Source organism: Chiloscyllium plagiosum, unplaced genomic scaffold (genome assembly GCF_037043375.1).
Source record: "Chiloscyllium plagiosum isolate Xiang-an unplaced genomic scaffold, Cpla_swu_hap1 HiC_scaffold_10, whole genome shotgun sequence".
Classification (NCBI taxonomy): Eukaryota; Metazoa; Chordata; class Chondrichthyes; order Orectolobiformes; family Hemiscylliidae; genus Chiloscyllium; species Chiloscyllium plagiosum.
Window position 1 is genome coordinate 21,753,895 of NW_028270148.1, and position 27,160 is coordinate 21,781,054.

Below are 27,160 nucleotides of genomic sequence, written 5' to 3' on the forward strand. Positions count from 1 at the left end.
CTGGGGGAGGTGGGACCAGTACAAGAAAGGCAGCTTAACCTAGGCAGGACCAGGATGGATGTCATAGGGCAGGTCCATGCAACTGAGGTTGGGTGGGTTTGAACTAAATGCTAGGGAATGGGAACCTAAGCAAGGTGACAAAGGAAAGAGAAACAAAGAGTAATGGATGAGAGAACAGTAAAATCCAAAGTCAATCGACAAGGGTGAGATTTCCACAGTACAGAGAAAAGTCAGGATGATTAAAACTGTCAAAAATGTCAGTTTAAAGGCTTTGTGTCTCAGTGCACGAAACATTCGGAATAGGGGAGACAAACCGACGGTACAAATTGGGGTAAATGGATGTGATCTCAAGGCTGTTACAGAGGCATGATTGCACAGAGTACAGGGAACATAACATTCAGGGATAGTTGACCTTTCAGAGAGACAGGAGGGAAGGAACAAGTGGCGGGGTAGCATTGTTAATAAGAGATGAAATGAGGACAGTTGAGAGATGATCTAGGCTTGGCTGATGTAGCATCAATTTTGGTTGAGGTAAGAAATGAGCAAAAGAAAGAAGAAATTGGTAGGAGTAGTGTATAGGCCCCCAAATAATAGCTGCGCTGTGGGAAAGGTTATAAATCAGCATATAATAAGGGCATGTAAAATGCTAAGTGGTGAGCACTGCTGCCTCACAGGGTCCGGGACCCAGGTTCAATTCCAGCCTTGGGTGACTCACTGTGTGGAGTTTGCACATTCTCCCTGTGTCTGCTTGGGTTTCCTCCAGGTGCTCCGGCTTCCTCCCACAGTCCAAAGATGTGCAGGTCAGGTGGATTGGCCATACTAAATTGCCCATAGTGTTAGGTGCATTAGTCAGAGGGAAATGGGTTTGGGTGGATTACTCTTCGGCGGGTCAGTGTGGACTGGTTGGGCTAAAGGGCCTGTTTCCTCACTGTCGGGAATCTAATCTAATTATGATAAAAGGCTCAGCTGGTTAAGACTCATGAAACTGCACCATCACGGGGCCACAACAGGTAACAAAAAAAGTGCTTTGGCCCTGTCAAAATTTAATGAAACCAGAGCCTGCCATTAGAAGCAAAAAAATTTTTTTAAATTTGTCTACCAGAAAAAAGGTTAAAAACTTTGTAAAAAGATTGAGTATACCTCCATTGTCATGTGTGGCACTACCACCATGTTGAATGGGAGATCTTAAACAAATCTAGCAATGAAGCTGCTGATCTAGCAACTCAAGACTGGGGCATCTATGAGAAACTGTGGGCCATCAGTAGCAGCAGAATTATATTTAACCACAACCTGCAAGCTCATGGCCAGACATAACCCTCACTCTGTTACCACCAAGCCAGGGAATCAACCCTGGGTCACTGAATATACGTGTGGCCATGCCAGGAGTAGCACTAGGCATAAATAATAAGGTATCAAACTGGTGAAGTTACAACACCAGATTAATTCCATGCCAAGGATCACAAGCAGCATGTAATACAACTAAGTGATTCTACAATCAACCAGATCCAAGCTCTACAGTCTTGCCAGGAACTCACTGGAGAAGACAGTGAAGGCAGCTTGACAAATATTGCATTCTCACTAAAGTGTGAATCCAGTACATCTTCATCCAGAAGTGTCAGATGAATAATGCATCTTTATCTCCTTCAGAGGTCCCCAGCATGACAGATGAAAGTCTTCAGCCAATTTGATCCACTCCATATGATATCAGGAAATAGCTGAAAGCATTGGATACTAGAAAGGCCCCAAAAACATTCCAGCAAATTGACTGAAGACTTGTGCTCCAGAGCTAGATGTACTGCCAGCCAAGCTGTTCAATACAGTTACAACTAAGTAGCAAGGTAGAAATTTGCCTTGGGATGTCTTGACCAAACAAAAAAGCAGGACAAATCCAACAATCAGCCCAGCAATCTACTTTTAATCATCAAAGTGATGGAAAGTGTATGACAATCAAGCAACATTTAAAAAACAAGATCAGCTCAGTGACATTCAATTTGAATTCCACCAGCACCACTCAGCACCTGAACCCATTGCAGCCTTAATACAAACTGGGGCAAAAGATCCAAACTCAAAAGGGGAAGTGAAGATAACTGCTCTTGACATCAAGGCAGCATTTAACCAGCTGGAGCGCAGCTCCTACAACACACAAGCTTGACAATGTCCAGGATAAAACAGCCTCTTTGATTGGCACTTGATCTAACATCTTCCACATTCACTCTCTCGGTCATCAATGCACAACGGCAGCAGTGTGTACTAGTTACAAAATACACTGCAATAACTCATCAAAGTTCTTTAGACAGCATTTTCCAAACACATAACTACGAGCTAGAGGGACAAGGGCAGCAGATACTGTACATGGGAATCCCACCACCTGCCAGTTCCTTCCAAGCCACAGACCCTCAGAACTCACTGCTGGGTCAAAGTCCTGGAATGAAGTCCTGAACAGCACTGCAAGTGTAGCCACACCACAAGGACAGCAGTTATTGAAGAAAGCAGTTCATCATTACCTTTTCAAGGGCAATTAAGGATGGTCAGTAAATGCTGGTCTAGCCAGCAACTCCCACATTCCGTGAATTAAAAAGAAACAAAGTCCTGCGATTGCTTATCCAATTTCCTTTCAAAATTGATTGTTTCTACATCCACTGGCCTTGTGGGCATTTAGCTTCAGCTCATTACTACAAACTGTACAGAAATGTTCTTCCTCGCATTCCCCCTGAAACATTTGCTCAAAATTCTTAAATCTGTGGAAAAATTGGGTTTCTCCTAATCATTTATTAACCAGCTAATGGAAAGAGATTTTCCTCATCTATCATTGAATTTTATAACATGGAAATGGGTCCTTTGCCATTATATTTGTTCCAGACATCAAACATCTACCTATTTGAATCACATTTTTCACCATGCAAATCATGGTGTTTCAAGTCTTCATCTAAATTGTTCTTAAGTTTGTTGAGATTACCAGCCTCTATAACCTTTTTAGGCAGCAAGTTTCAGATAGACACAACCCTGAGTGAAAGATCTTTTCCTCAAATTGCCCCTCAGACTCCTGCTCCTTACTGTAAAACTGTGCCCTTGATTATTGACCTCTCTACTAAGGAGAAAGACTGGTTAGACAGGGAGAAACCTATGTCCTTCAGAACTTTATACATCTCAATCAAATCCACCCCTCCCCTTCTCTGCTCTAAAGAAAGCAACTTCAGCCTACCTAGTCTCTCTTCATTGCTAAATCACTCCAACCCAGGCAATACCCTGACAAATCTCCTCTGCACCCTCTCTAGTGGGATCAGATCGTTCCCACTGTGTGGCAACTAGAATTGCACACAGTACTCCAACTGTGGCGTAATAAACATTGTATAGAGCTCATTAATAACCTCCTTGCTCTTGTTTGCAATGCCTTGACCAAAGTTAAGTATTCCAAAAGTCTTCTCACCCCCACCCTACCCAGCTGTCCTTCCGCCTTCAAGGATCAATGGATCTGCACACCAAGGTCCCTCTGATCCTCTGCACATCCTAGGGTCCCATCATTCAACTTGTACTCCTGTACCTCACTTTTCATGATCAAATTCCACTTACCACTGTTCAGCCCATCTGACCAGTCCATTTATATCATCCTGTAGCCTAAGGCTCTCTCCTCACTATTTACCACAGCACCAGTTTTCGTGTCACCTGCAAACGTACTGATCAAACTTTCTACATTCATGACTTGATCATTAATGTACACAGCAACCAGCAAGAAACTGAAAAGACCCTTTGACTACCACTCTATGCTTCCTACCACTAAGCCACTGTGTGGAAGCAGGCCATTTGGCCCATCTAATCATCACCGACCCTCCAAAGATCATTCCACCCAGACTTGCCACCCTATCCTATCCCTGTAATCCTGTAATTCCCCTGGCTAATTTGCCTAGCCTGCACATCCGTGGACACTATGGGCAATTTTACATGGTCAAACTACCTAACCTGCACATCTTTGGACTGTGGAAAGAAACAGGAGCACCCAGAAAAAACTCACAGAAATGGGGAGAATGTGCAAACTCCATACACAGTTGTTCAAGGGTGGAATTGAAATCGGGTCCCTGATGCTGTGAGGCAGCAGTGCTAACCACTGAGCCACCCTTGTCAAAAGCCTTACTGAAGTCCAAACACACTACATCAACTGCACTACCCTCACCTCTGAGTGGTTATCTCCTCAAAACTTTCAATCAAATTCGTTAGACAGGATCTCTCCTTTACGAAGCTATGCAAATTATCCTTGACTAATCGTCTCTCCAAGGGAAGATTAATTCTGCCCTCAAATATTTTCCGATAGTGATCACAAATGTTAGATTCACTGGCATGTAGTTTCCTCGTCTACCCCTCCCACCCTTCTCAAATAATAGGACTGGAGATTGCCTAACATAGTACTATGTGGATGGACAGGATTTGAAAATTAACGTCAGAGCTCCTGCAATCTTATTCCTTGCCTCTCACAGCAGCCTGAGAAACCTCTCATCTATGATTGGCTATTCATCTACTTTCAAACCTGCTAAAAACCACTCATACCACTTCTCTCTCAATATTAATTTGTCCAAGCACATCACAGACCCATCCTTGATTTTCACACCCACAGTCCTTCTCTGCAGTGAATACAGATGCAAAGTGCTCATTTAAAACCTTGGTTGTGTCTTCCAGCTCCATAGACAAATTGTCACTTTGATCCCTAATGGATCTTACTGTTTCGCTAGTTATTCTCTTATCCCTAACCCGATTTCTTACATTCTTCTCTTCAATCTCAAGAGCAACTCAAGACTATCAATAAGTAATGCCAGTGTCAGGTTCACATCTGAAGAAAATTATATAAGGAAAAGAGAAACACAAATCCTCCTCCATGTCTGAGAAGTTACATTAGTCAAAAGACAATATGTGCTGGCTTGTAAGCTTTACTGATAACATTAATTCTATTATAAAACCAAAGGAAGATAAGACATTAAACACAGAATTGCAAAAGCGGATAGTTACCCTTTCAGAGTTCTGAACTCCCATATAATCCAGGTAATCAAGAGGCAAACCCTCACGGAATTCTACATCATCTTCTAAAGCCAAGTCCAAGGCACCAGGAAAAAGCTGCAAAAAAAATGATAAATATGTTTAGCATATTGTACTTTAAAGTAAAAGATTAAGATATGGTGGAAAACGTGCCATTCAATACCAGCCCACTTGGTCACATTTACAAATTTCTTCAAAAGAAAGAGTTATTTATCATTGTGGATAAAATGAATAACATACATTCATTGTATTTGGATAGGTTAATTACATCTGGAGATAATCTTCCTGTTAACAGGAAATCTAACAAGATCAAGGTCAAATATGCTCTGCTTTCAAGATAACACTTGTTCTGATGAATAGATGATGTAATGATCACAGCTGATGGCAATACATAAATGGTCAGACCCAAGAATGAAATTTGGCTTGATAGATCATGATTTTAATTTTATTTTACAGTTGGGTGATCACTGAACATGTTTACATTGGGTTGCCAATGTTCTTTCACAAAAGAATACAAGCTTTATTACAAAATAAACCTCTAAGACAGTTTAGAAAGTCTCAACATAAACGGAAAAATGCCCCAATCTGTATCCCAGTAACATTTTTTTTAGATTAGATTACATTGCAGTGTGGAAACAGGCCCTTCAGCCCAACAAGTCCACACCGACCCGCCGAAGCGAACCCACCCATACCCCTACATTTACCCCTTACCTAACACTATGGGCAATTTAGTATGGCCAATTTAGCTGACCCTGCACATCTTTGTGACTGTGGGAGGAAACCGGAGCACCCGGAGGAAACCCACGCAGACACGGGGAGAACGTGCAAACTCCACACAGTCAGTCGCCTGAGGCGGGAATTGAACCCGGGTCTCTGGCGCTGCGAGGCAACAGTGCTAACCACTGTGCCACCGTGCCACCCACATCTTTACATATACAGTTCCAGAAAAATATCACTCCTATCTCAACTCCAACTTCTTTCTTAATTGACTCTTCCTAGTCTTCTTGCAGTGTTGAGATAGTTTTATCACTTACTTCAGTCCTGATGGCCTAAACCTCTTTTCAGTTATGACACATGGATTCATAAATTAAAACTCTTCAGCTGGGGTGAATATTCTCCTGAACTTCAAACCTGATACTCTGCTGGGAAGGAACTGATCTCTGGAACCAAACCTCAAAGTCTTCTAAGCTGAAGTCAAACTCAATTATGGCGACTAACCTGGTTTCCCTGCATGGTGCAGAGTCAGCAGTATAAACTTTCCATCAATCTACATCACAAGGATCCTGCTGGGAATTTAAGTGAAGCACATGTTTTCCGAGAAATTATTGTTTAGGTGAGTTTAGAACATGGAACAGTACAGCACAGCACAGTACAGGTCCTTTGTCCCTTGATGTTGTACCCTTTTATCCTACTCTAAGATCAGACTAACCTACATACCCTACATTTTACCATCATCCATGTGCCTGTCCAAGAGTCACTTAAATGTCCCTAATGTATCTGACTCTACTACCACTGCTGGCAGTGCATTCCACGCACCCACCACTCTCTGTGTAAAAAAACCTACCTCTGACATCTCCCATAAACCTTCCTTCAATCACCTTAAAATTACGCCCCCTCGAGATAGCTATTACTGCCCTCGGAAGAAGTGTTTGGCGATCCACTCTGTCTCTCATCATCTTGTACATCTCTACCAAGTCTCCTCTCATCCTTCTTCACTCCAATGAGAAAAGCCCTAACTCCCTCAACCTTTCTTCATAAGACATGCCCTCCAGTCCAGGTAGCATCTTGGTAAATCTCCTTTCTAAAACTTCCACATCTTTCCTTTAAAGAGGCAACCAGAACTGAACACAATACTCCATGAGTGGTCCAACCAGGGCTCGATAGAGCTGCAGCATAACCTCACGGTTCTTAAACTCAATCCCCCGCTAATGAAAGCCAACACACCATGTGCATTCTTAACAACCCTATCAACTTGGGTGGTAACTTTGAGGGATCTATCGATGTGGACCCCAAGATCCCTCTATTTCTCCACACTGCCAAGAATCCTGTCTTTAACCCTGTAAACTGCATTCAGGTTTGACCTTCCAAAGTGAATTACTTCCCAGTTTTCCAGCTTGAACTCCATCTGCCACTGATCAGCCCAGCTCTGTATCCAGTCAATAACTGTAGTGGGCGGCACGGTGGCACAGTGGTTAGCACTGCTGCCTCACAGCGCCCGAGACCCGGGTTCAATTCCCGCCTCAGGCGACTGACTGTGTGGAGTTTGCACATTCTCCCCGTGTCTGCGTGGGTTTCCTCCGGGTGCTCCGGTTTCCTCCCACAATCCAAAGATGTGCAGGTCAGGTGAATTGGCCATGCTAAATTGCCCGTAGTGTTAGGTAATGGGTAAATGTAGGGGTATGGGTGGGTTGCGCTTCGGCGGGTCGGTGTGGCTTATTGGACCGAAGGGCCTGTTTCCACACTGTAATGTAATCTAATCTAATGCAATCTAATCTAATCTAAAAACCCGTTGCATCCTACAACAGCCCTCCACACTATCCACAACTCCACCGATCTTCATATCATCGGCAAACTTACTAGCCCACTCTTTCAGTTCCTCATCCAAGTCATTTATAAAAATCACAGAGCAGAGGTCCCTGCAAAACACCACTGGTCACTGAGATCAAGGTTTGAATACGTTCAAACTACCACCACACTTTGTCTTTTATGGGCCAGCCAATTCTATATCCAGACAGCCAAATTTCCCTGTATCCCATACCTCTTTACTTTCTGAATGAGTCTACCATGGGGAACTTTATCAAATGCCTTGCTAAAATCCAGATAAACCACATCCACTACTCTACCTTCAATATGTTTTGTCACATCCTCAAATAATTGAATAAGACTTGAGAGGCATGACCTGCCCCTCATAAAGACATGCTATCTCTAATTTAAGCTATGCTTTTCCAAAGAATCATAAATCCTGTCTTCTCAGAATCCTCTCCAACAATTTGTCCAGCACCGACATAAGACCGACTGGTCTGTACTTCCCAGCCTTTGTTACCTATTAAAAAACTGTTACCTTCACATAAGTGAAACTAGAATAAGTTTTACTTTATTCTAAAAAAATCTAAACTCTCAAGTGGTAAAATATTTTTATTATAAGCATAATAATAACCACAATGAGAAAAGAAGCTATGGCACATTTTAGCATTACTGTTAACCTAGGATATTTGCAACAATTATAGAAAAACAACCAAGATTTAAACATTCACTAAATCATAGCTTAAGATGGGCTTTATGGAATTTGATCTCCCAAAAATATTCACGAAGCCTCCAAAGAATCTGGAAAAAGGGATGATTTGCAGATGCCGGTGTTGGACTGGGGTGTACAAAGTTAAAAATCACACAACACCCTGTTATAGTCCAACAGGTTTAATTGGAAGCACTAGCTTTCAGAGCACTGCTCCTTCATCAGGTAGTTGTGAAAGGAGCAGCGCTCCGAAAGCTAGTGCTTCCAATTAAACCTATTGGACTATAACCTGGTGTTGTGTGATTTTTAACTTTTGAAAAAGGGAAGTAGCCTTGCAATAGCTTACTATTGCCACTGGAGGCTGCTGTAGCATATCGCAAAATTTATAATAAACAACAAAACCTACATGTCTTGTAATTATCTGAGGACGTACAGCATCAAGGCTTGCTGGATAAGTAACTGGGTTAACAATGCACACTTATTAATATGCAAGTAGGTCAGCAATTTCAGGGGATTAAGAGAAAAAGAGAGTTGGGAAGTTTGAGAACATGCTGGTCAATTTACATTGTTCCATCACCTCTTCACAGATACAGGATGTCCCATTTAACTTCCCTGATATTTCTAAGCACCTGCTGAATTTCTACATTAATCACCTATTACACTTCTTGCAGATAAGTGTGGTGTCCATCAAGGAGCCTAAACACCTCTAGAACATCACAATAATTGTTAAAGGAAAACCTTGACTTGAAATAACCCACTCTAATTAAACCCACCTTTTTTATTGTTCCTGTTTCTTTCTCAAATGGTTAAACCTCATTAGTTGAGGAGAACCACTGCTGGTCACACCCCACACTGTTATCAGCTTGCACTCACAGGAAGTTACAGTACAGTAAAAGTACTGTACGAAAGCGTACAGTGAAAAACTGGCAATTCTACCGGGCCATGACAGCATTATTCAGATTTGAAATTTGGGAGTATGTTTTGCACATCTTGCTATCATGGAATCCATGGGGATCGCTTACTCTCCACAACTCTTTCCTTCCCCATTAAAGAAGCCGGTCACAAGCAAGAAAATTGTTAGCAACTGCACCTGGTTATGTCCTGATCCTTTTGGACAGGAGAAAAAGATGGGGAGGCACAAAGCTGGAGGTACCACAGATACAAACCAAGCATTTGGACATCCCCATACCACCCCATCAAAAAGCTGTGTGCGCGTGCGCGCGCGTTCATAAGATCCAGCACCATATCAGCAAATCTTTTCTTACAGATGTACACATTCAAAACTAGAGCCAGCAGACAACAATTGAGAGCACACAGAGGCTTTTTAATCAACCTGTCTGTAAATGTTATGAGTTGAAACTTTAATGCTGGAACAGCACAGCAGGTCAGGCAGCATCCAGGGAACAGGAGATTCGACGTTTCGGGCACAGGCCCTTCTTCAAATTCTCCTGTTCCCTGGATGCTGTCTGACCTGCTGTGCTGTTCCAGCATTAAAGTTTCAACTTTGATCTCCAGCATCTGCAGACCTCACTTTCTCCTTGTAAATGTTATGATGCAACTCCAAGTCAGGTGGGACTCAAACCCAGATTGCCTGGCCTAGAGACAAGGACATTACACCCCACCACAAGAACTCCTCTTTGAAGGCATCAAACTTTATAAGCGCTTTTAATTTGGTGATCAGACTCCAATTAACTCAGCACACATGAAGAACCGAACCGGAAGTATCCTGATGTGTGAGCCTGCGTAGCATACTATACGATGGTTTAAGGTACGCAGCCGAAGAGCAGAAAGTAAGCCTTCTTGTGAGAATGATCAACTACGGAGAATATTTAAACAGAATTATGCAGAAATCAAAACAATTATTAAAATGGTTTGTCACAAAATAATAAAACTCTTCCCTGCAGGACTCTTGAATGTCACTTACTTTATGTAGCAGATCTCCCCAAGTGTTCTTCTGGTAAGTTGACAGGGTGATGTGGAGGGAGTACACTTCAGGCAAGCAGTTTGCTTGATGGATAAAGCCTCTTGGAAAGTACAACATATCCCCAGCTTCAAGTACAGTATCCATAATAGGACTGCCCATTTCCTGCTGAGTAAAGTTACCTAGGACAAATGGCAGAGAATAATCATATTAAGACATGAAGGCAGTTGTTAGTGTAAATGCCTCAATATCATGTTAAAAATTTTAAACAGAACCAAATACAGCTCAAGCACTCACGGCTTGGAATACCTGGAAGAACCTCTTCATTTGATCTGTGAACACATGAAAATGCACAGTAATATACATCTCTTGGACAGGAGAAAAAGAAGCTAAGTAATATCAATGCATTACAGTAAGCGTAGCAACATTAGTCTGAAGAACAATGTTAACAGCAGCTTCTTTTTTTCATTTATAAGACAATTAACATACAATAAGCTCGGAGGCCAGGAGCTTCCCATAAAAAAGGACAGTTATTCAGAGTCACAGGTTTACTCTGCTCACTGGCTGGGCCAGCATTTAATGCCCATCTCTAATTGCCCTTGAGACGGTGGTGGTGAGCTGCCTTCTTGAACTGCTGCACTCCATTTGGTGTAGGTTAATCCATAAGTGCCATTAGAAAGGGAGTTTTTACAAGGTACAAATGTGGAGACAACAGCTTTCATGTGATACACCTTTATTATGAACATTGATAGAAATAGGGCTCAATTTCTTGACTTCCTTCAGAACACTCATTTATAAAGACTATCCATCTACTCCAACAGAAGTGTGTAGCATAAAGAGAGTCATAAGACATATATTGTTTGTAAATGCATTTCTCTTCCACTTTTTCAACTGAGTTCAAAATTATGGGAACACAATGTAGGAAATGGTAGGAAATGTGCTCTCGTTTGGATTGGTTACTCCAGCTTTTTTTTGAAAGCAGGTGTATGCCATTTCCAACAAGGTAACACAGGGATGCACCCTTTTAGCAATGATACTAGAACTGGCAAAGCAGTGGGAACTACTCTGAATTGCTCTGTCCTTTCTACAAATTTCCATCCCGTTTAAAGCTGTGAAACAAGTGCTTGTTAAAATGCAGAATGATTAGTTAAACAGTGTGTCTTTAGGTTAAACAGTCTAAGTGGCAGCCAATGTAGTGTCTATGGACAGAGCACATTTTACATACCTAGGATCATAGACACGCCAGCACTTTTTACCTTCCAGCTGAATCACAAATGCTTCAATGTCATCGTAATGTGGTGCAAATCCCTGGTTCCCAGGAGGAGTCAGGTAACTTCAACAAGGAAAAAAAATGAACAATGAAAAGAAATAAAAACATAAAAAGATCTTCATAACAGTTCAAAAATCAATTCATTACAAATGGATGTAACATCTGAATCTGAGTTTTAGAAATTCCAGTGGATAAGAATTTTCCACCAATGGGAACTGGATGAGAACATTCTTGGCAATCATGACTTTTTTTAAACAAAACAAAATATAGAAGTAATCTGTTTATTCAACTAAACTAACATTCCTATGCAAAACAAGTAAACTTGCCAGGAGAAAGTGAACCTTGTGCCGCTACCAATAACTTCAGTTGTAACATACAAAGATGAAAAGAGTGGTCACAAAAAAAATTGTAAACTTAAGAAAATATTGATGGCATCCATTTGTTTTCAAAGAATTTACCATTTTAGCAAAATTAAAACACTGTGAAATTTGATTACCTTAAGTCCATTCTAGAAACAACATTATATCTTTTATTATAGGAATATTGAACTGAGGAACATTAAATTATGAATATTTTCCCCTTGCTCATCATGTTGATAACATGTGCGGATTGACTTGCTATTTTCAGTTATGTTTGTGGTGATGGATAGAAAGAGCCAAAAGGCAAGAACCCAAATCCCATTGGTGAAGCATTTTTTATTTTCTTTGATAATGAGTTCAATCATAGTTGGTGAAATCAGAAAAACCCTTTTTGCAAATCCCTCTATTTGGACAAGGCATGGAACAGTAAATGAAAAATACATAAACATTTCACATTCATTCATCCAACATGCTGAATAAAAATTATTCATATTTCAAATGATGTAATATGGCTACACATTAGAATTTTTCATAACACTTAGCATTTTACTTTTAGAGTACAGTGACGATGAGGTATTCAGATATACACATTTTGGTTTGCCTTCCTGCAGTTGCTCTTTTAACAAAATTGTACTGGAATCTTCCACCCATTTACTAATAGATACTGACAGAATACAAAAAGAAAAATAGAGATACTTGCATATTAGCCCCAACCATGCTCCCAAAAGACTCCTGAAGAATAGACAGTACATTCCAAACAGTGCCGGAAAAGGCTTGAGGATTCATCAGCCGCAAAGAACATCCATTCTGCCAACAGAAATGAATATACATTCCATTAAATAGTTAATTCCCGAACCAGTTCAACTCAAACCTAAAGGAGAACTGTTTAATGGATTATAAATACCACCTAGAAACACAGCAGTAAAAATAACTTGATTTGAAAACTATTATCCAGATTTATCATTGGCTTGAATATAGTTCCAAACATGCATATAAAGTAAGAGCACTTCTGTTAATGTAACAGGTGAACAATTTGCAAATGTCTCTAAAGCAGCTCTTATCTAATCTTCAAAGTTTGTGAGAAGATTTGTAGCTCGGGTGCTCGTTGTTGTGGTTCTGTTCGCCGAGCTGGGAATTTGTGTTGCAGACGTTTCGTCCCCTGTCTAGGTGACATCCTCAGTGCTTGAGAGCCTCCTGTGAAGCGCTTCTGTGATGTTTCCTCCAGCATTTATACTGGTTTGAATCTGCCGCTTCCGGTTGTCAGTTCCAGCTGTCCGCTGCAGTGGTCGGTATATTGGGTCCAGGTCAATGTGCTTATTGATTGTATCTGTGGATGAGTGCCATGCCTCTAGGAATTCCCTGGCTGTTCTCTGTTTGGCTTGTCCTATAATAGTAGTGTTGTCCCAGTTGAATTCATGATGCTTGTCATCTGCGTGTGTGGCTACTAAGGATAGCTGGTCGTGTCATTTCGTGGCTAGTTGGTGTTCATGGATGCAGATCGTTAGCTGTCTTCCTGTTTGTCCTATGTAGTGTTTTGAGCAGTCCTTGCATGGGATTTTGTACACTACATTCAGATTTCCTGAAGAAGGGCTTATGCCCGAAACGTCGATTCTCCTGTTCCCTGGATGCTGCCTGACCTGCTGCGCTTTTCCAGCAACACATGTTCAGCATTTTGTACACTACATTGGTTTTGCTCATGCTGGGTATCGGGTCCTTCGTTCTGGTGAGTTGTTGTCTGATCTGTACTGGACATGACACAACTCTTTTCGAAGTAATGGCAAAAATGAAATGGCCAGGTTCCAAAGCTGACAAGTTGAATCTTCATAAAATCGACAAAAATAACTACATTACATCCATAGCTTGCATTTTTGGGCAGTAAGGGAACAATAACACTTATTGAAGGTTGTGGTTGTTAGAGGTCAGTCATCTCAAGCCCAGGACATCACAGCAGGAGTTCTTCAGAGTGGAGTCCTTGACCCAAACATCTTCAACTGCTTTATCAATAGCCTTCTCTCTATCATAAGGTCAAAAGTGGCGATGTTCACTGATGATTGCACAATGTTTAGCAGCTTTCATGACTCCTCAGATACTGAAGTGGTCCATGCCTTGATGCCACAAGACTTGACAATATTCAAATTTGGGCTGACAAGTAACATACACGTTACACAAGTGCGAGGCAATGGCAATCTTCAACAAGGGACAATCTCAGCCTTGCTCCTTGACATTCAATGACACCTCCATTACTGAATTACCTCACTATCAACATCCTGAGATGTATGATTGACCAGAAACTCAACTGAAATTAGCCACACAAGTACTGTGGTTACAGAGAAGTTCAGAAGTTTGGATTCTGGCCATAAGACACTCACCCCCTGACTTCCTAAAGCCTGACCACCATCTACAAGGCACAACTCAGGGGTATGATGGCATACTCCCCACGTAATTGGACGAGTGCAGCTTCAACAACACTCAAAAAGCTTAACATCATCTGATGTAATAAGCAAGTAGACCAAAGAAAACAAATGGATGTTATCTACCTGGACTTCAAGCAGGCCTTTGACAAGGTGCCGCAAAGGAAGCTGCAGAGTAAGATAAGGGCTCATGATGTAAGACACAAGGTGCTAACATGGATAGAAGATTGGCTGTCTGTCAGAATGCAGAGAGTGGGAATAAAAGAGTATTTCACTCTCTCTGTCCCTCACATACAGACATACACATAAGTCTATTGGGAGAATTTGCATTTGCAGATTTGTATTTGCAAATACATTCTATTTTGTTCAAAATGCACACAATCTATAGGCAGTCAGTCCATGTTACACTGTATAAATTCCTACTTTGGAAATAGAACTGGTCTGACTCAAGGTTGGGATACAGACAGACTCTAACCCTACACCTTTAATACACTCTCTGAGCTGTCATTTTTTTTTAATATTAAACATTAAGTTATTTCAGGAATGTGTCTTGAAAGTAGTTCTGGGATTTACATATTAATGAATTGAAACCTGCAACCCATTCCATGTGATAAAAGACTTAACAGCAATCTAGGTATGTTCAATATGTCACATCAGTTGTATGACATTATGATCTTTTGCCATAAATTCTGTGTCCTAAGATCCTGCCCCACTAGCTACCTGACGAAGGAGAAGTGCTCTGAAAGCTTGTATTTCCAAATAAACCTGTTGGACGATAACAGTGTTGTGTTATTTTTAACTTTCTCAGAATGGCGGCTGGTGACAAGTGGTGTTCCACAAGGGTCAATGTCAGGACCACAACTTTTCACATTAATGATCTAAATGAAGGAACTGAGGGCTTTCTGGCTACGTTTGCAGGTGACATCAAGATAGGTAGATGGACAGGTAGTATTGAGGAGGTGGGGAGACTGCAGAATGGTCTGGACAGGTTAGGAGAATGGGCAAAGAAGTGGCAGATGGAGTACCATGTGGGATAGTGTGAGGTCATGCATTTTGGTAAGAATAGAAGAGTGGACTATTTTCTAAATGCGGAGAAAATTCAGAAGTCTTAAGTGCAAACAGACTTGCGAGTTCTAGTCCATGATTCTCTCAAAGTAAACTTGCAGGTTGAGTGAGTAGTTAGGAAAGCAAATGCAATGTTGGCATTTATTTCAAGAGGACCTGAATGTAAAAGCTGGGATGTAATTCTCAGGCTTTATATGACTATGGTCAGATCACATTTGGAGTATTGTGCACAGTTTTGGGCCCCATATACCAGGAAAGATGTACTGGCCCTGGGGCAGTTCAGAGGAAGCTCATGAGAATGGTCCCAGGAATGAAAAACTTAACATATGAAGGAATGTTTGAGGATTCTGGGACTATACTTAATGAAGTTTAGGGAGAAGAGGGTGTATGTAATTAAAACTTACAGAATACTGAATGGCCTGGACTGAGTGGATATTGGGAAGATGTTTCCGTTGCTAGGGTAGACTAGAACCCGAGAGCACAACATTAGAGTAAAGTGAAGACACTTTGTAATAGAGATAAGGAGAAACCTCTTCAGCCAGATAGTGGTGAATCTATGGAATTAACTGCCACAGAATATTGTGGAGGCCAGGTCATTGAGTATATTTAAAACTTAGATAGATAGGTTCTTGATTTTCAACGGGATCAAAGGTTACGGGGAGAAAGTGGGAGAATAGGGTTCAGAAACTTATCAGCCATGATTGAATGGTAGAGCAAACTCAATGGGCTGAATGGCCTAATTTCTGCCTCTATATCTTATAGGACAAAAAAAAAGTGTGCCTGATGGGCATCACACCCACAAACATTAATCATTTGGACTTGGAAAGTATTGCTGTTCCTTTGATGTTACTGGCTCAAAATCCCGGAACATCCTCCCTAACAGCACTGTGGGTCAACCTGCAATACATGAACTGCAGTGGCTCAAGAAGGCAGCTCATCATCACCTTCACAACGGCAAACTAGAGATGGGCAATAAATGATGACTCAGCAAGCAAAGCTCACACCCTGTGAATGAACTTTTCAAAAATTGAGAATTTACCTTGGGTTGAATTTTTATAAAATAAATTGTCTAAGTGTCAATTTAAGTTCTCACTGTCCCTATGCAACTGGATTCTCGATTTCCTGACTAACAGACGTCAATCAGTAAAGAGATGCAACAATACCTCCTGCACAATAATCCTCAAGCGCCCCACAAGGGTGCATACGCAGCCCCCTACACTTCTTATACAGACATGACTGTATGGCCAAATTCCTCACCAACTCCATTTAAAAGTTTGTTGATGACACTACCGTTATTTGTTGAATCTCAAACAATGACGAGACGGAGCACAGCAAGTACTTAGCAGTATGGTGGAAAGGCAATAATCCCTCCATCAACATCAGCAAAACAAAGGAACTGATCACTGACTTCTGGAAGTGGAGTGGCGTTTGTGCACCTGTCTGCATCAATGGGACTGAGGTCAAGAGCATCAAGTTTTTTGGAGTGACAATCACTAACAATCTACCCTAGGATACTATGTTCAAGAAAGCACAGCAAAGCCTCTACTTCCTCAAGAGGCTAAGGAAATTCGGCATGTTCATAAAGACTCTTACACATCTTTACAGATGCACCACAGAAATCATCCTACCTCTATGCATCAGTGTGGTATGGCAATCGCTCTTCTTAAAAGAGAAAAACTACAGAGAGTTGTGAACACAGCCCAGACCATCGTACAAATCAGTCTCCCATCAATACTTCCCACTGCCTCGGGTAAGCAACCAACAAAATCAAAGACCCCTCCCACCCTGGTTACACTCTTTTCCACCTTCTTCTATCATGTAGAAGATAAAAGTTGGCATACACGTACAAACAGATTCAAGCTTCTTCCCCACTGTTATCAGACTTTTGAATGGATCTCTTTAATGTTAATGTTGATTTCTCTCCCTGCACCTTCTGGGCAGCTGTAACATTGCATCCTGCACTTTATAGTATGACCTGCCTTTAAAGCATGTAAGACAACACTTTTCACTGTACCTCAGTACACATGATAACAACAAATCAAATCAAATCCAATTTTAGGGAATTTCTTGCTGGGTTTTCTCAGAGAGCTCTGGTGAATTCTCTTACAATTCTCTGGTGATTTGCCTCATCATGCCTCTATGGCATCCTGCTTGTGCTACTGTGCACTCACCAATGGCAGAAGTACTTGCCACTACCGGGTCCTCTCAGGATTCCTGGTGCTGCACTCTATAAAAAGCCCAGTTATGCACCGGGTGAAGCACGGTCAACCAGGATCTGCCCTTCACAGCTTCTTGGAAGATAGTCAATTGCAAATACAAGTCACAGTTGTCAAATCTACATTTAATGAATGATCACTGTACGCAGCTCCCGTGAATTGGAACTGGGTGTTAATTAAATCAATCTAGCTTGTTGTGCTTGATGCTGCACTACTCTATCATCTGAAGGTGATGTTCCTCATACTCAATGTCCTCATCTTCCTCCTCAATATACCACTGCCACTCACCCAGCTTTTTCATGGTTTGTGTGACACACTCTCTGGAATGTATTGCAAGGATTCCCCACACTGATCCAAGCATTGGAAGCCATGTTCCCTCTAAGCTGTGCAGCCACTGAGGTTCTACACATGTCAACTGGCATGCTGACAAATTGGTTTCCACTCAGTGTGTTTGCTGTGTAAGCTACTGACACATGCATAAATATCATATTCATGTAGCACAGCGCTACATGGTGCAACATGCTACCTTGACTGATTACTGCTAACGACTACGTTAGCCTGGCTGTGTGTCTGCACTAAATGGCAAAGCAAGACAGAAGCACTGTGAGCCTATACGCTCTGAATGAGGTGGCAAAGTGCAAAAAGGTAAGACAAGGCATGGCAGAGATGAAGTGAACATCCTAGCAGATACAAGGTGAATTAATGCTAACAAAGCAAGCAAGAAGCCCCGAGGCAAATCAATGAGATGGGTGCCTGTGCCTGTGCACAAAGTGGCCTGACAGCAGCATTTCGAAGAAAGTCTTTTGTGCAGTTCAAAAAGCAGTATCGAAGTGGGGGACTGCATTCTAGCTGAGTTGCAGATGTAACTTTCACGAGAAAGTTACAAGATTAGTGCATATGTGATGCCAACCTCTGTGGACAAGATACTCAGACTGTTGCTACCTATGGAGCATACCCTCAAGTCCAGGAGACTGCTGTCTTAAGATGGAGGCCTGGAAGACCAAGTGGTGGATGGAGCCGCCAGATACCCACAAGGACTTGCACGTCAAGAATTACTGCCATTTAAATCACCCTCTGGCTCATGAGAGAATGGGAAACTATTTTGGATTCCCCTACCCTTGGAAAAAGACCTTGACTCTTCACCCGATCCATGTTCCTTATGATTTTATAAACCTCTGTAACATCACCCTCAGCCTCCAAATATCTAGGGAAAATAGTTCCAGCCTATTCAGCCTCTCCCTACAGCTCAAACCCTGCAAAAGTCTTGTAAATCTTTTCTGAACTCCATCAAGTTTCTCAACATCAAAAGAACTGTGGCTGCTGGAAATCAGAAACAAAAACTTATAAATATCAACCTTTTCTTAGCCTCCATAAGTTCAGAAAGGTCACAGTACCCAAAACGTTGACTCTACTTTCTCTCTAAGATGCTGCCAGACTTGCTGAGCGTTTTGCTGAGAAATTTCTGTTCTTGTATAAATGAAGCAATATTAGTTAGTTATGACATTTAAATGGATGCAAACAATCCGCTCACTGCTCACTAGGAAGGTTCTTGTCTCACCAGGAAGATTCTTGTCTCACCATTCAAAAATGGTTGCAGAATTGGAATTTTTTTTCTCAAACTCAAGAATTTTATTTATCCAACCTTGACACATTTTCCCAACTGATTCACCTTTCGTCCTGTCCTCTGGGGGTGATAAAATTCAACCCTTAGTTTTGCAACATTGAAAGCTGTATGTACCGCTGAGATTAGTGATTGGGAAGTGCACAATATAGCAGAATACTGAAGATTCAGATATTTACTAATCAACCAGTTCGAGATATTATAACACACCTCTAGAGCAGATGGGACTTTAATCCGGGCCTACTGGTTCAGAAGTAGGGACATGACATTGCAATACAAGGAGCTCAAGTACTGATGATTCAGATATTTTCTCAACAACCTGTTCAGAGATGTTATTACAGCAGGTGAGACTTTAACTTGGGCTTGACTGGACTAGAGGTAGGGACACTACCACTGTATTACAAGAGCCCTTACATTGAAAATTATCGATATTTTACCTAATGCATACCTAAGTACACAATGTCAGTAACTTACCAACAGGCGCACTATTTAGCCACAAAGCTAACAGAGTATTGAACACACACTGTGGCACAAGCCTCTTCCTGGAAGCGTGTGTAAGAACATCTTTAATTGTAGCCAACAATGGTTACCTTTTTAGATCCAGCTGAGTTGAGAACTGAACATTTTGCAGAATTGAAGGATATAATACCTAACTGATCCCAATCCTTTTCATGGAGTAATTTTCAATGAAAAGCTTCACACTGGTGCTCTTTAATTTGGTAGCACTACCACATTTCTCTTGCTCAACCTCTCTCACACTTAAAACAAAGAACAGCTGACAAATACATTTAAACTCATGGTTTGAAATAATCTCTTCTTTCAGCCTTGTTAGCTCATCTCCAAGAACACAAACATTTCCCTTACCTTGTAGAAGTCCCATACCACTACAGGTAATGCCCTGCCAGTAGGAGTATGTGTTTCCTTCTCCCCATCGAAGTAACTTGTTACATCCAGGTTTACTCCAAAATTAACATGGTCCTTTAAATAATAAGCCAACAATAAAAGTGTTTGAAATCGAAGTAGAGCTACACACTTTCATGTCATATGGTTATTCAAGTCCATACAGAAGTAGGTTCATTAAAATCAGTACAATTCTAAAGCTAATAACATAGGTATCTATCTGAATACAAACAACCCTCTGCACATGACTGCCTGTAAAACATAACATTATACAGGATTTAAGGATAAGAGAGAGACTGCAACAGCAGCTTTGTCATTATAAGTCTGTAATCAGTACTTAGGGCTGTCAGAATTGTTAGAATTTAATGAGAAGCTTAATTGGTGCAAAACACATCTGGAGGGAATAGCAGGTTTGTGTCCTTGCCTCTTCCATTATCATAGAAGCATAGAATGACACATAGAATGATCCATCTTGACTACGCTGTTACAAAATCCAATTAATCACAATCCCCTGTATTTTTCACAAGGTGCTGCAATTCTTTTCTTCTTCCGTAGTTATCAAATTTCCTTTTGAAACTTATTACTAAATCTGCTTCTACCAACATTTCTCACAATGCATTACAGATCAATATAATTCAACAGTGTAAGACTTATCTCACGTCTTTTAAATTTCCTCTAATTACTAACCCATCAGTCACTGGAAATAGTTTCACCTTACTTATTCTACCAAAACACCTCTATCAAATCTCCTTTTAATTTGCAGCTTACTGTAAAATGGATTCCTACAATGCCTGCTTACTCTCTGTACATCCCAAAATGGCAACCTTAGCTAATGAAGTCAGATCATTTCATTTTGCTGCTGCTTATTATTCAAGCTTGAACTAAAAATATCGATACTCACAATTTAATACTGTATAAATAATTCCCATAGTTAATGTAGGTTTTTTTTGGGGTAAAAATATGGCTATTCAAAAGATAGCCACAACAGTTAAAACATTGCTCGAGAAATTAAAAAGAGTGGTATGACTAATACCACTACTTTTGTTCTTGTCTTTGGTTGAGATTAGGAAATAACAATATGCAGTCTAAATGGCAGTGGTGAAACATCGGCATTTTGTGAAAATGTTCTATTCAAATCAGGCTTTTCTTATTATGGAAGTGAATGTGAAGTGATCCGGTAAATTGAAAATCTGTGCTTGAATAGGATCGTGTTTTGATCAGGTAAGTCCCAGGAGAACACTACAGCTGCATTAAGAAACATTCCACATTGAGTAGGATTGCAAAGGCTATTTGGTCACTGTAAAGTATTGATCTCACACTATGCCTTCACCATATCATTATGCAGGTAGCACAGTCCAATTAGATTCAAAGAAAACATCACAGTTTCTTTCCAGACTTATAAGCATCCACCCTCCCTCAGGAAAGGCCAATGAATGCCAGTGCAATTAAACTGTTAATACAGTTATCCAAACTGCAAGTGAGAACCTATTCTCAGTGTTGGAAGGATGAAGAACCAGAAGACACTACAGTAGCCGGTGAAATAATTGATGGCAACTGGAGAAAAAGATCTTTTTATGCAGTGAGTGGTCAAGATCTGGAATGAACTGTCTGAGAGTGTGATGAGACATATCCAATTATGGCTTTCAAAGAGAACTGTATCATTGTCTGAAGAGGAGAAATTTGCAGTGCTAACTGAAAAGGATGGGAGCATTGCTGATAAACTGATCTTGCAGCGAACTGGAACAGACGTGACAGCAGGTCAGGCAGCATCCAAGGAGCAGGAGAATCGACGTTTCAGGCATAAGCCCTTCTTCAACCTTGAACTAAAAACATCGATACTCACAATGTAGTACTGTATAAATAATTCCCATAGTTAATGTAGTTTTCTTTTGGGTAAAAATATGGCTATTCAAAAGATAGCCACAAGAGTTAAAACATTGCTAGAGAAATTAAAAGAAGAGTGGTATGAATAATACCACTACTTTTGTCCCGAAACGTCGATTCTCCTGCACCTTGGATGCTGCCTGACCTGCTGCACTTTTCCAGCAACACATTTTTCGGCTCTGATCTCCAGCATCTGCAGTCCTCACTTTCTCCTAACAGACATGACAGGCCAATCTATGATTCTGATGTTAAATAATCTTACAATTTTCAAATAGCAAGATGAAAAACAAATACAGATTAGATTTTGCACTTGCTGCCATCAAATAAAATCCAGCAAATTATCTTCCCAACAACCATCCACCTGCCCTTGACCCACCTGAAATTTTGTTTGGAAGGGTTAAGAGATGGAGCAGAAGGTTGTCAGGTGGCCTGACCACACTTGTGCCTGTGGGGCCGTTAAGTGGTCAACTAGTGGGCACTTACACATCTTTAGGGGTCCCCAGGGCCATCGCACTCAGCCCAAAGTAATACTCCATGTAGCCTTTCCATCGGGTTATCTCAACCCAGCCGCCTGACTTGACTCTCAGTCTACAGTCTTTGGTATTGCAGAATACTTCTAATCCATGCAGTGGCTCCCATTGGACCTGCTGAAACTATAGAGCCAACGATTTATTCGAGTGGCTAAGGCGAGATTTCCTCTAGAGGGAAGGGCATAATGTTAATGCTACTTTAAGCAAACAGGGCCATGGGTGAGCTCCTCCTTCTCCCTGACTGGGGAGAAAGAGACAGACAGAGACAAACAGAAAGACGAGACAGACAGAGAGAAAAGAGCAATCTAGCTGCATATACCAGTTGTTCTGAAAGGATTATGTTGCTCACAACTTGCGAAATAAAAGTACTTTGTGAGCTTACCTCTCTGAGAATCCGGTCAAAATCTTCTGAGGAGAATAATCCTTTGTAGTAGTTGTTATTGTGGCGCCTAATCAAAGCTGGGGTCTTTTCCCAAATGTCGCTGAAATGAAGAAATCCAACAAAAGTTAAGCCTCAACTTTACAAGTATATATTAAGAAAATTCTGAATGTGCTTCAGGAATTAAAAATATTAGCTATTCATCTGCCCAACACAAACAAATCAAACTAAAAGGCCCTTCCATATAAATGCTGTCCTATTTAAATTATTTAAGAAGTGTCAACAGATGGCTGATCTCTTCCTTCCACATTGTAATATTCTTTCTTTCTTTTAAAGTTCTCAGAAACAAATGTGATTCACAGACCAAAAGGTAAGCCGGCTTATCAGAGGATTTACAACTTTACTTTTCTACTTATGACCTTACCAGATGTCAGAGAATTGTCCATGGTCGACTGCATTGCCAGGTCTAAATAGCCTGCCTGCAGTCCAAAAGAAATGGTGGATCTAACAGCAAGGAGTGACAGCAATAGTCATTACTCAAGGTAATAACTTAAGAGGAGAAGGAAACAAATTAATCAAGTGGATTTTCTATTGTTAGATTCCTATATGGTAATTACCTTGCATACGTTTGCAAAGAGAAACTTAGAGAGATCGTGGGTAACCGAAACAGAGAGAGAGAGAGAGAGAGAGAGATTGTGGGTTACTGCAAATTGGAAGTAGGTACTTTTATGTTGCCTTATGGGTTGACCTTTGAATCTTACAATATTTTTGAATAATTTAGCTTCACTCTTGAATCCGTTCTGCACATCACCACTATCATCATCCTGAGAGTTCAGCCACAAAGCCTGCTTGCCACAGGTGTGAGAAGACATGGAAGAAATCACACAAAGGCTAAAAACATTTACTGCCAGCCTGTGCATCATCATCATCTCCCATTTCAGTCTAACTTGGTGAATCTGACCATTTTGCAGAGTGCTGCACCTGGAAAGAATCAAGCTTCAAGGTTCACAGCCTTTGCATCCATGGTGGCAGCTCAAGAATGCTGTCATATAGACTTTGCTGGATTTAACAGATGGAGTTTTTGAAGCAATTAGTGAGAAACCAAAATGGTCTAATCATGAATCAGAACACAATTCAACCGTGGACCCATAGTGTATATCTTAAAGTGTATTCAAAAAGTAGCATTACCAGATCACTCACTAAACACAAGTGATCCAATCCAGGAAGACTGATAGAATGGAAAAATTAGAATAGACCTTAAGAGGCTTTTATTTCTCCACACAGGAAATGCAATTACTCTGCCTCTGCGACAATTATAATCTTTATCTAAATGCAAAAAAGTACAGACTTAATATACAGTGTGAGGAGAAACTGCCATAAAGCAAAAACCTCTGACAATTACAACTTCAAATAAGCACTGATTTGCAAATGATTTATGACAGTTAATTTATTTCACTTCCATCCAGTTAAAAGAGATTATTTTAGGCACCATTATATTGAAAGATAGTGTATCATAAGCAGTTATACTTTTGACTGGTCTGCACATATTTACCTGAAAAACTTTTTTGGAGCAACGGGTGCTATTAACCATTCAAAGAGCTTAGTAGATCTTTCCTTACTGTTCTGTATGTGACGTAGATCCCGAAGAAGTATTGATAATGATGGTCCTGTCCAAGGTCTTGCATCTTTGCTCTAAGAGTTGGAAACCACATTTTCAATATCTAGTTAATGGTGTATTTTCACCCTAGAAACACTACACGTTTTAACATATTCCACCTGTTGAAAGCCACACATTTCGTGGGCCATTTCTCTTCCATCACAAGCCTTTTGTTTTAAGAAATGAAGATGTCATTTTGTTGCTCATTATGACAAGGAATGCTGATGCTGAAGATTAGATTAGATTCCCTACCGTGTGGAAACAGGCCATTTGGCCCAACAAGTCCACACCAACCTTCTGCAGAGTAACCCACCCAGACCCATTCCTGTACCCTTTATTTACCTCTGACAAATACACCTGACAATATGGGCAATTTAGCATGGCCAATTTAGCTGACCTACACACCTTTGGATTGTAGGAGGAAACCAGAGCACTCGGAAGAAACCCACACGGGAGAATATGCAAACTCCACACAAACAGTCGCCCGAGGCTAGAATCGAACCCGGGTCCCTGGTGCTATAAGGCAGCAGTGCTAACCACTGAGCCACTGTGCTGAAAAATTAAATACATAAGGGAGCAAAGTGTTCACACCTTTGCCCATCAACACCTAACTGTAATTTAGGAGAGCACTCATAACTGTTAAAATGACTTATGAAGCAAATGCAAATATTTCACATTCTTACAATCACCTCAACAGATTTACTGTCAAACAACAGTCTACCAATGCATAACTATCAGAAAATAATGCTAAACTGCTCAATGGTTATATCAGGTGGACATTTGACATGCTCACCAGGATAAATTTTGAACACAGATGGTAGAGTGTAGGCTCCAGAGATAATGCTCCACCCTATTCCTACCTACACTAACATTAAAATGTCATTTTAGAAACGCATAATTAGTTTGTACTTTTGCATTACAGCTCCATAAATACTTTTCTGCGAGTCAGGCCAACCACATTTTGTGTCTAATTTGGTATGAGCCAATGATTCATATTTGACGTAGCTGTGATTCATTTGCTTATTTGTTTATTTTAAAAATGACGGCCAATCAAAGCAGAAAAACTGTTCAAGCAAGATCTAGATCAGGCTTGGAGGTTAAGGCAGTCACATTGATTTCTAACTGCTCTACACAATGGCTTGTCACCCAGCTTGAAAGCAATGGAGTAACAATGTTTTCTCTCATATTGTTACATCTGGAGTCCAAAAGAAATCTACTCTGGGCTCCATCTCATTATTCTTTTACTTGCTGCCCTTCAACATTATCAAATACACTCAGATTCTACTCTAATGCTGACAATAGGCTGTTCTACTTCACCACTGCCTTTCTCAAACTTGCCAATGCCTCAATTGGTCATCTTGTCTGTTCAACATCTTGTTTCACATGAGCAGAAATTAATTTTCCAATTAAACATTTTGAAAACTGAAGCCTGTGTCTTCAACTCCACACTGTTATCACCAATTCCGTCCTACTCCAGCTGTCAGCATCTGAGGCTAAACAACTAGATTGCTCGCAACTCTGGTATCCTATCTGACCCCAAGCTGAACTTCCACCTCTGTACTCATCATCAAGACCTGTGATTTTCAACTGTGGCAATATTCCTCATCTGCACCCCAGCTTAATTCCATCTGCTGTGGAAACTTCCACTGATGTCTCCATACTCAATTATTCTCATTCTCTTCTAAGCAGGGTACCTGAAAGGTGTTTACTCAAAGATAATAATGAATGTGCCCGTATAAAACATCACCTTCCAAGAAAATGCAGTGAAATTGGAAACTGAGTAGCTATTCAACTTACATTTCAACACCAAGTATCACAAACAAGCAACTTTGGAAACTGTTTTACGAGATGGAGAAGAAAATAGATTCTGAGAAAGAGGAGGGAACAGAGTGCAGGAAAACAGACTAAATATACGATTGAGAACTTTTTTTAAAATGAAACATTTTAGATGGAGGAAACAATACAGTTGGGGAAATTAGTTCAGAGGGTAAGGGCATAACAGCTGGCAGCTTCAGTACTACTAATGGAAATAATAGGAAATAGCAGCCATATCCAGGAATATATCGCTACCATATCTCATTGATTTAGGGTGGAACAAGACACTGGGGATGTCTGAAATACAAGATTATATTGAAATCAACTGTGGCATTGGATATAAAAGGACTTTTGCAGGGCCAAAGTTATGAGTATGGGGTATGGTTTACGTTGACTAATATCATGTTTGAAGGTAGACACCAACATTAAGGCTATATTATCAACTTGAGGTGGAGTGTCTCTAAAGGCAACTGTGTAAGAGACAGAAGTAGAGGCAGTTCCTTCTACTGGGAATTAAAGCTAGTTTTTTTCGATCACAGAACTGCTGCTGTCACAGTCAAATGTGAACAAGAACTTGGATGTGGATTGCAGATTCTAGATTAGAGTGGTGCTGGAAAAGCACAGCAGTTCAGGCTGCTCCTCGGATGCTGCCTGAACTGCTGTGCTTTTCCAGCACCACTCTAATCTAGAATTTGGTTTCCAGTATCTGCAGTCCTTGTTTTTACCCTGTGGATTGCAGAGGAGTATGACAGGACATGATGTTCATTGGTATCAGAGCCAATGAAGAGGTGACTAAGGAGAAGCAGGTACGGTTGCAGTCTAACAGTATTACAAATTGTCACTATAAATCAATCATTAATAAGTGATCGTCTCATACC

General features: G+C 40.8%; 1 protein-coding gene across 2 annotated transcripts in view; it reads right to left on the reverse strand.

Moving 5' to 3' along the window:
* riox1 (ribosomal oxygenase 1) overlaps positions 1-27,160 on the reverse strand; it is a 57,660-nt gene that overhangs the window by 13,533 nt on the left and 16,967 nt on the right. Inside the window, exons 3-10 of one of the 2 annotated variants that reach the window (XM_043695491.2) lie at positions 24,363-24,502; positions 22,814-22,913; positions 19,982-20,095; positions 12,505-12,611; positions 11,401-11,508; positions 10,485-10,507; positions 10,179-10,357; positions 4,996-5,100 (exon numbers count right to left, since the gene is read on the reverse strand). In XM_043695491.2, the coding sequence (XP_043551426.1) occupies positions 4,996-5,100; positions 10,179-10,357; positions 10,485-10,507; positions 11,401-11,508; positions 12,505-12,611; positions 19,982-20,095; positions 22,814-22,913; positions 24,363-24,502 (876 nt within the window). Of the gene's footprint in view, positions 1-4,995; positions 5,101-10,178; positions 10,358-10,472; positions 10,508-11,400; positions 11,509-12,504; positions 12,612-19,981; positions 20,096-22,813; positions 22,914-24,362; positions 24,503-27,160 lie in introns of both variants that reach the window. The other variant, XM_043695490.2, reaches the window with a different exon arrangement.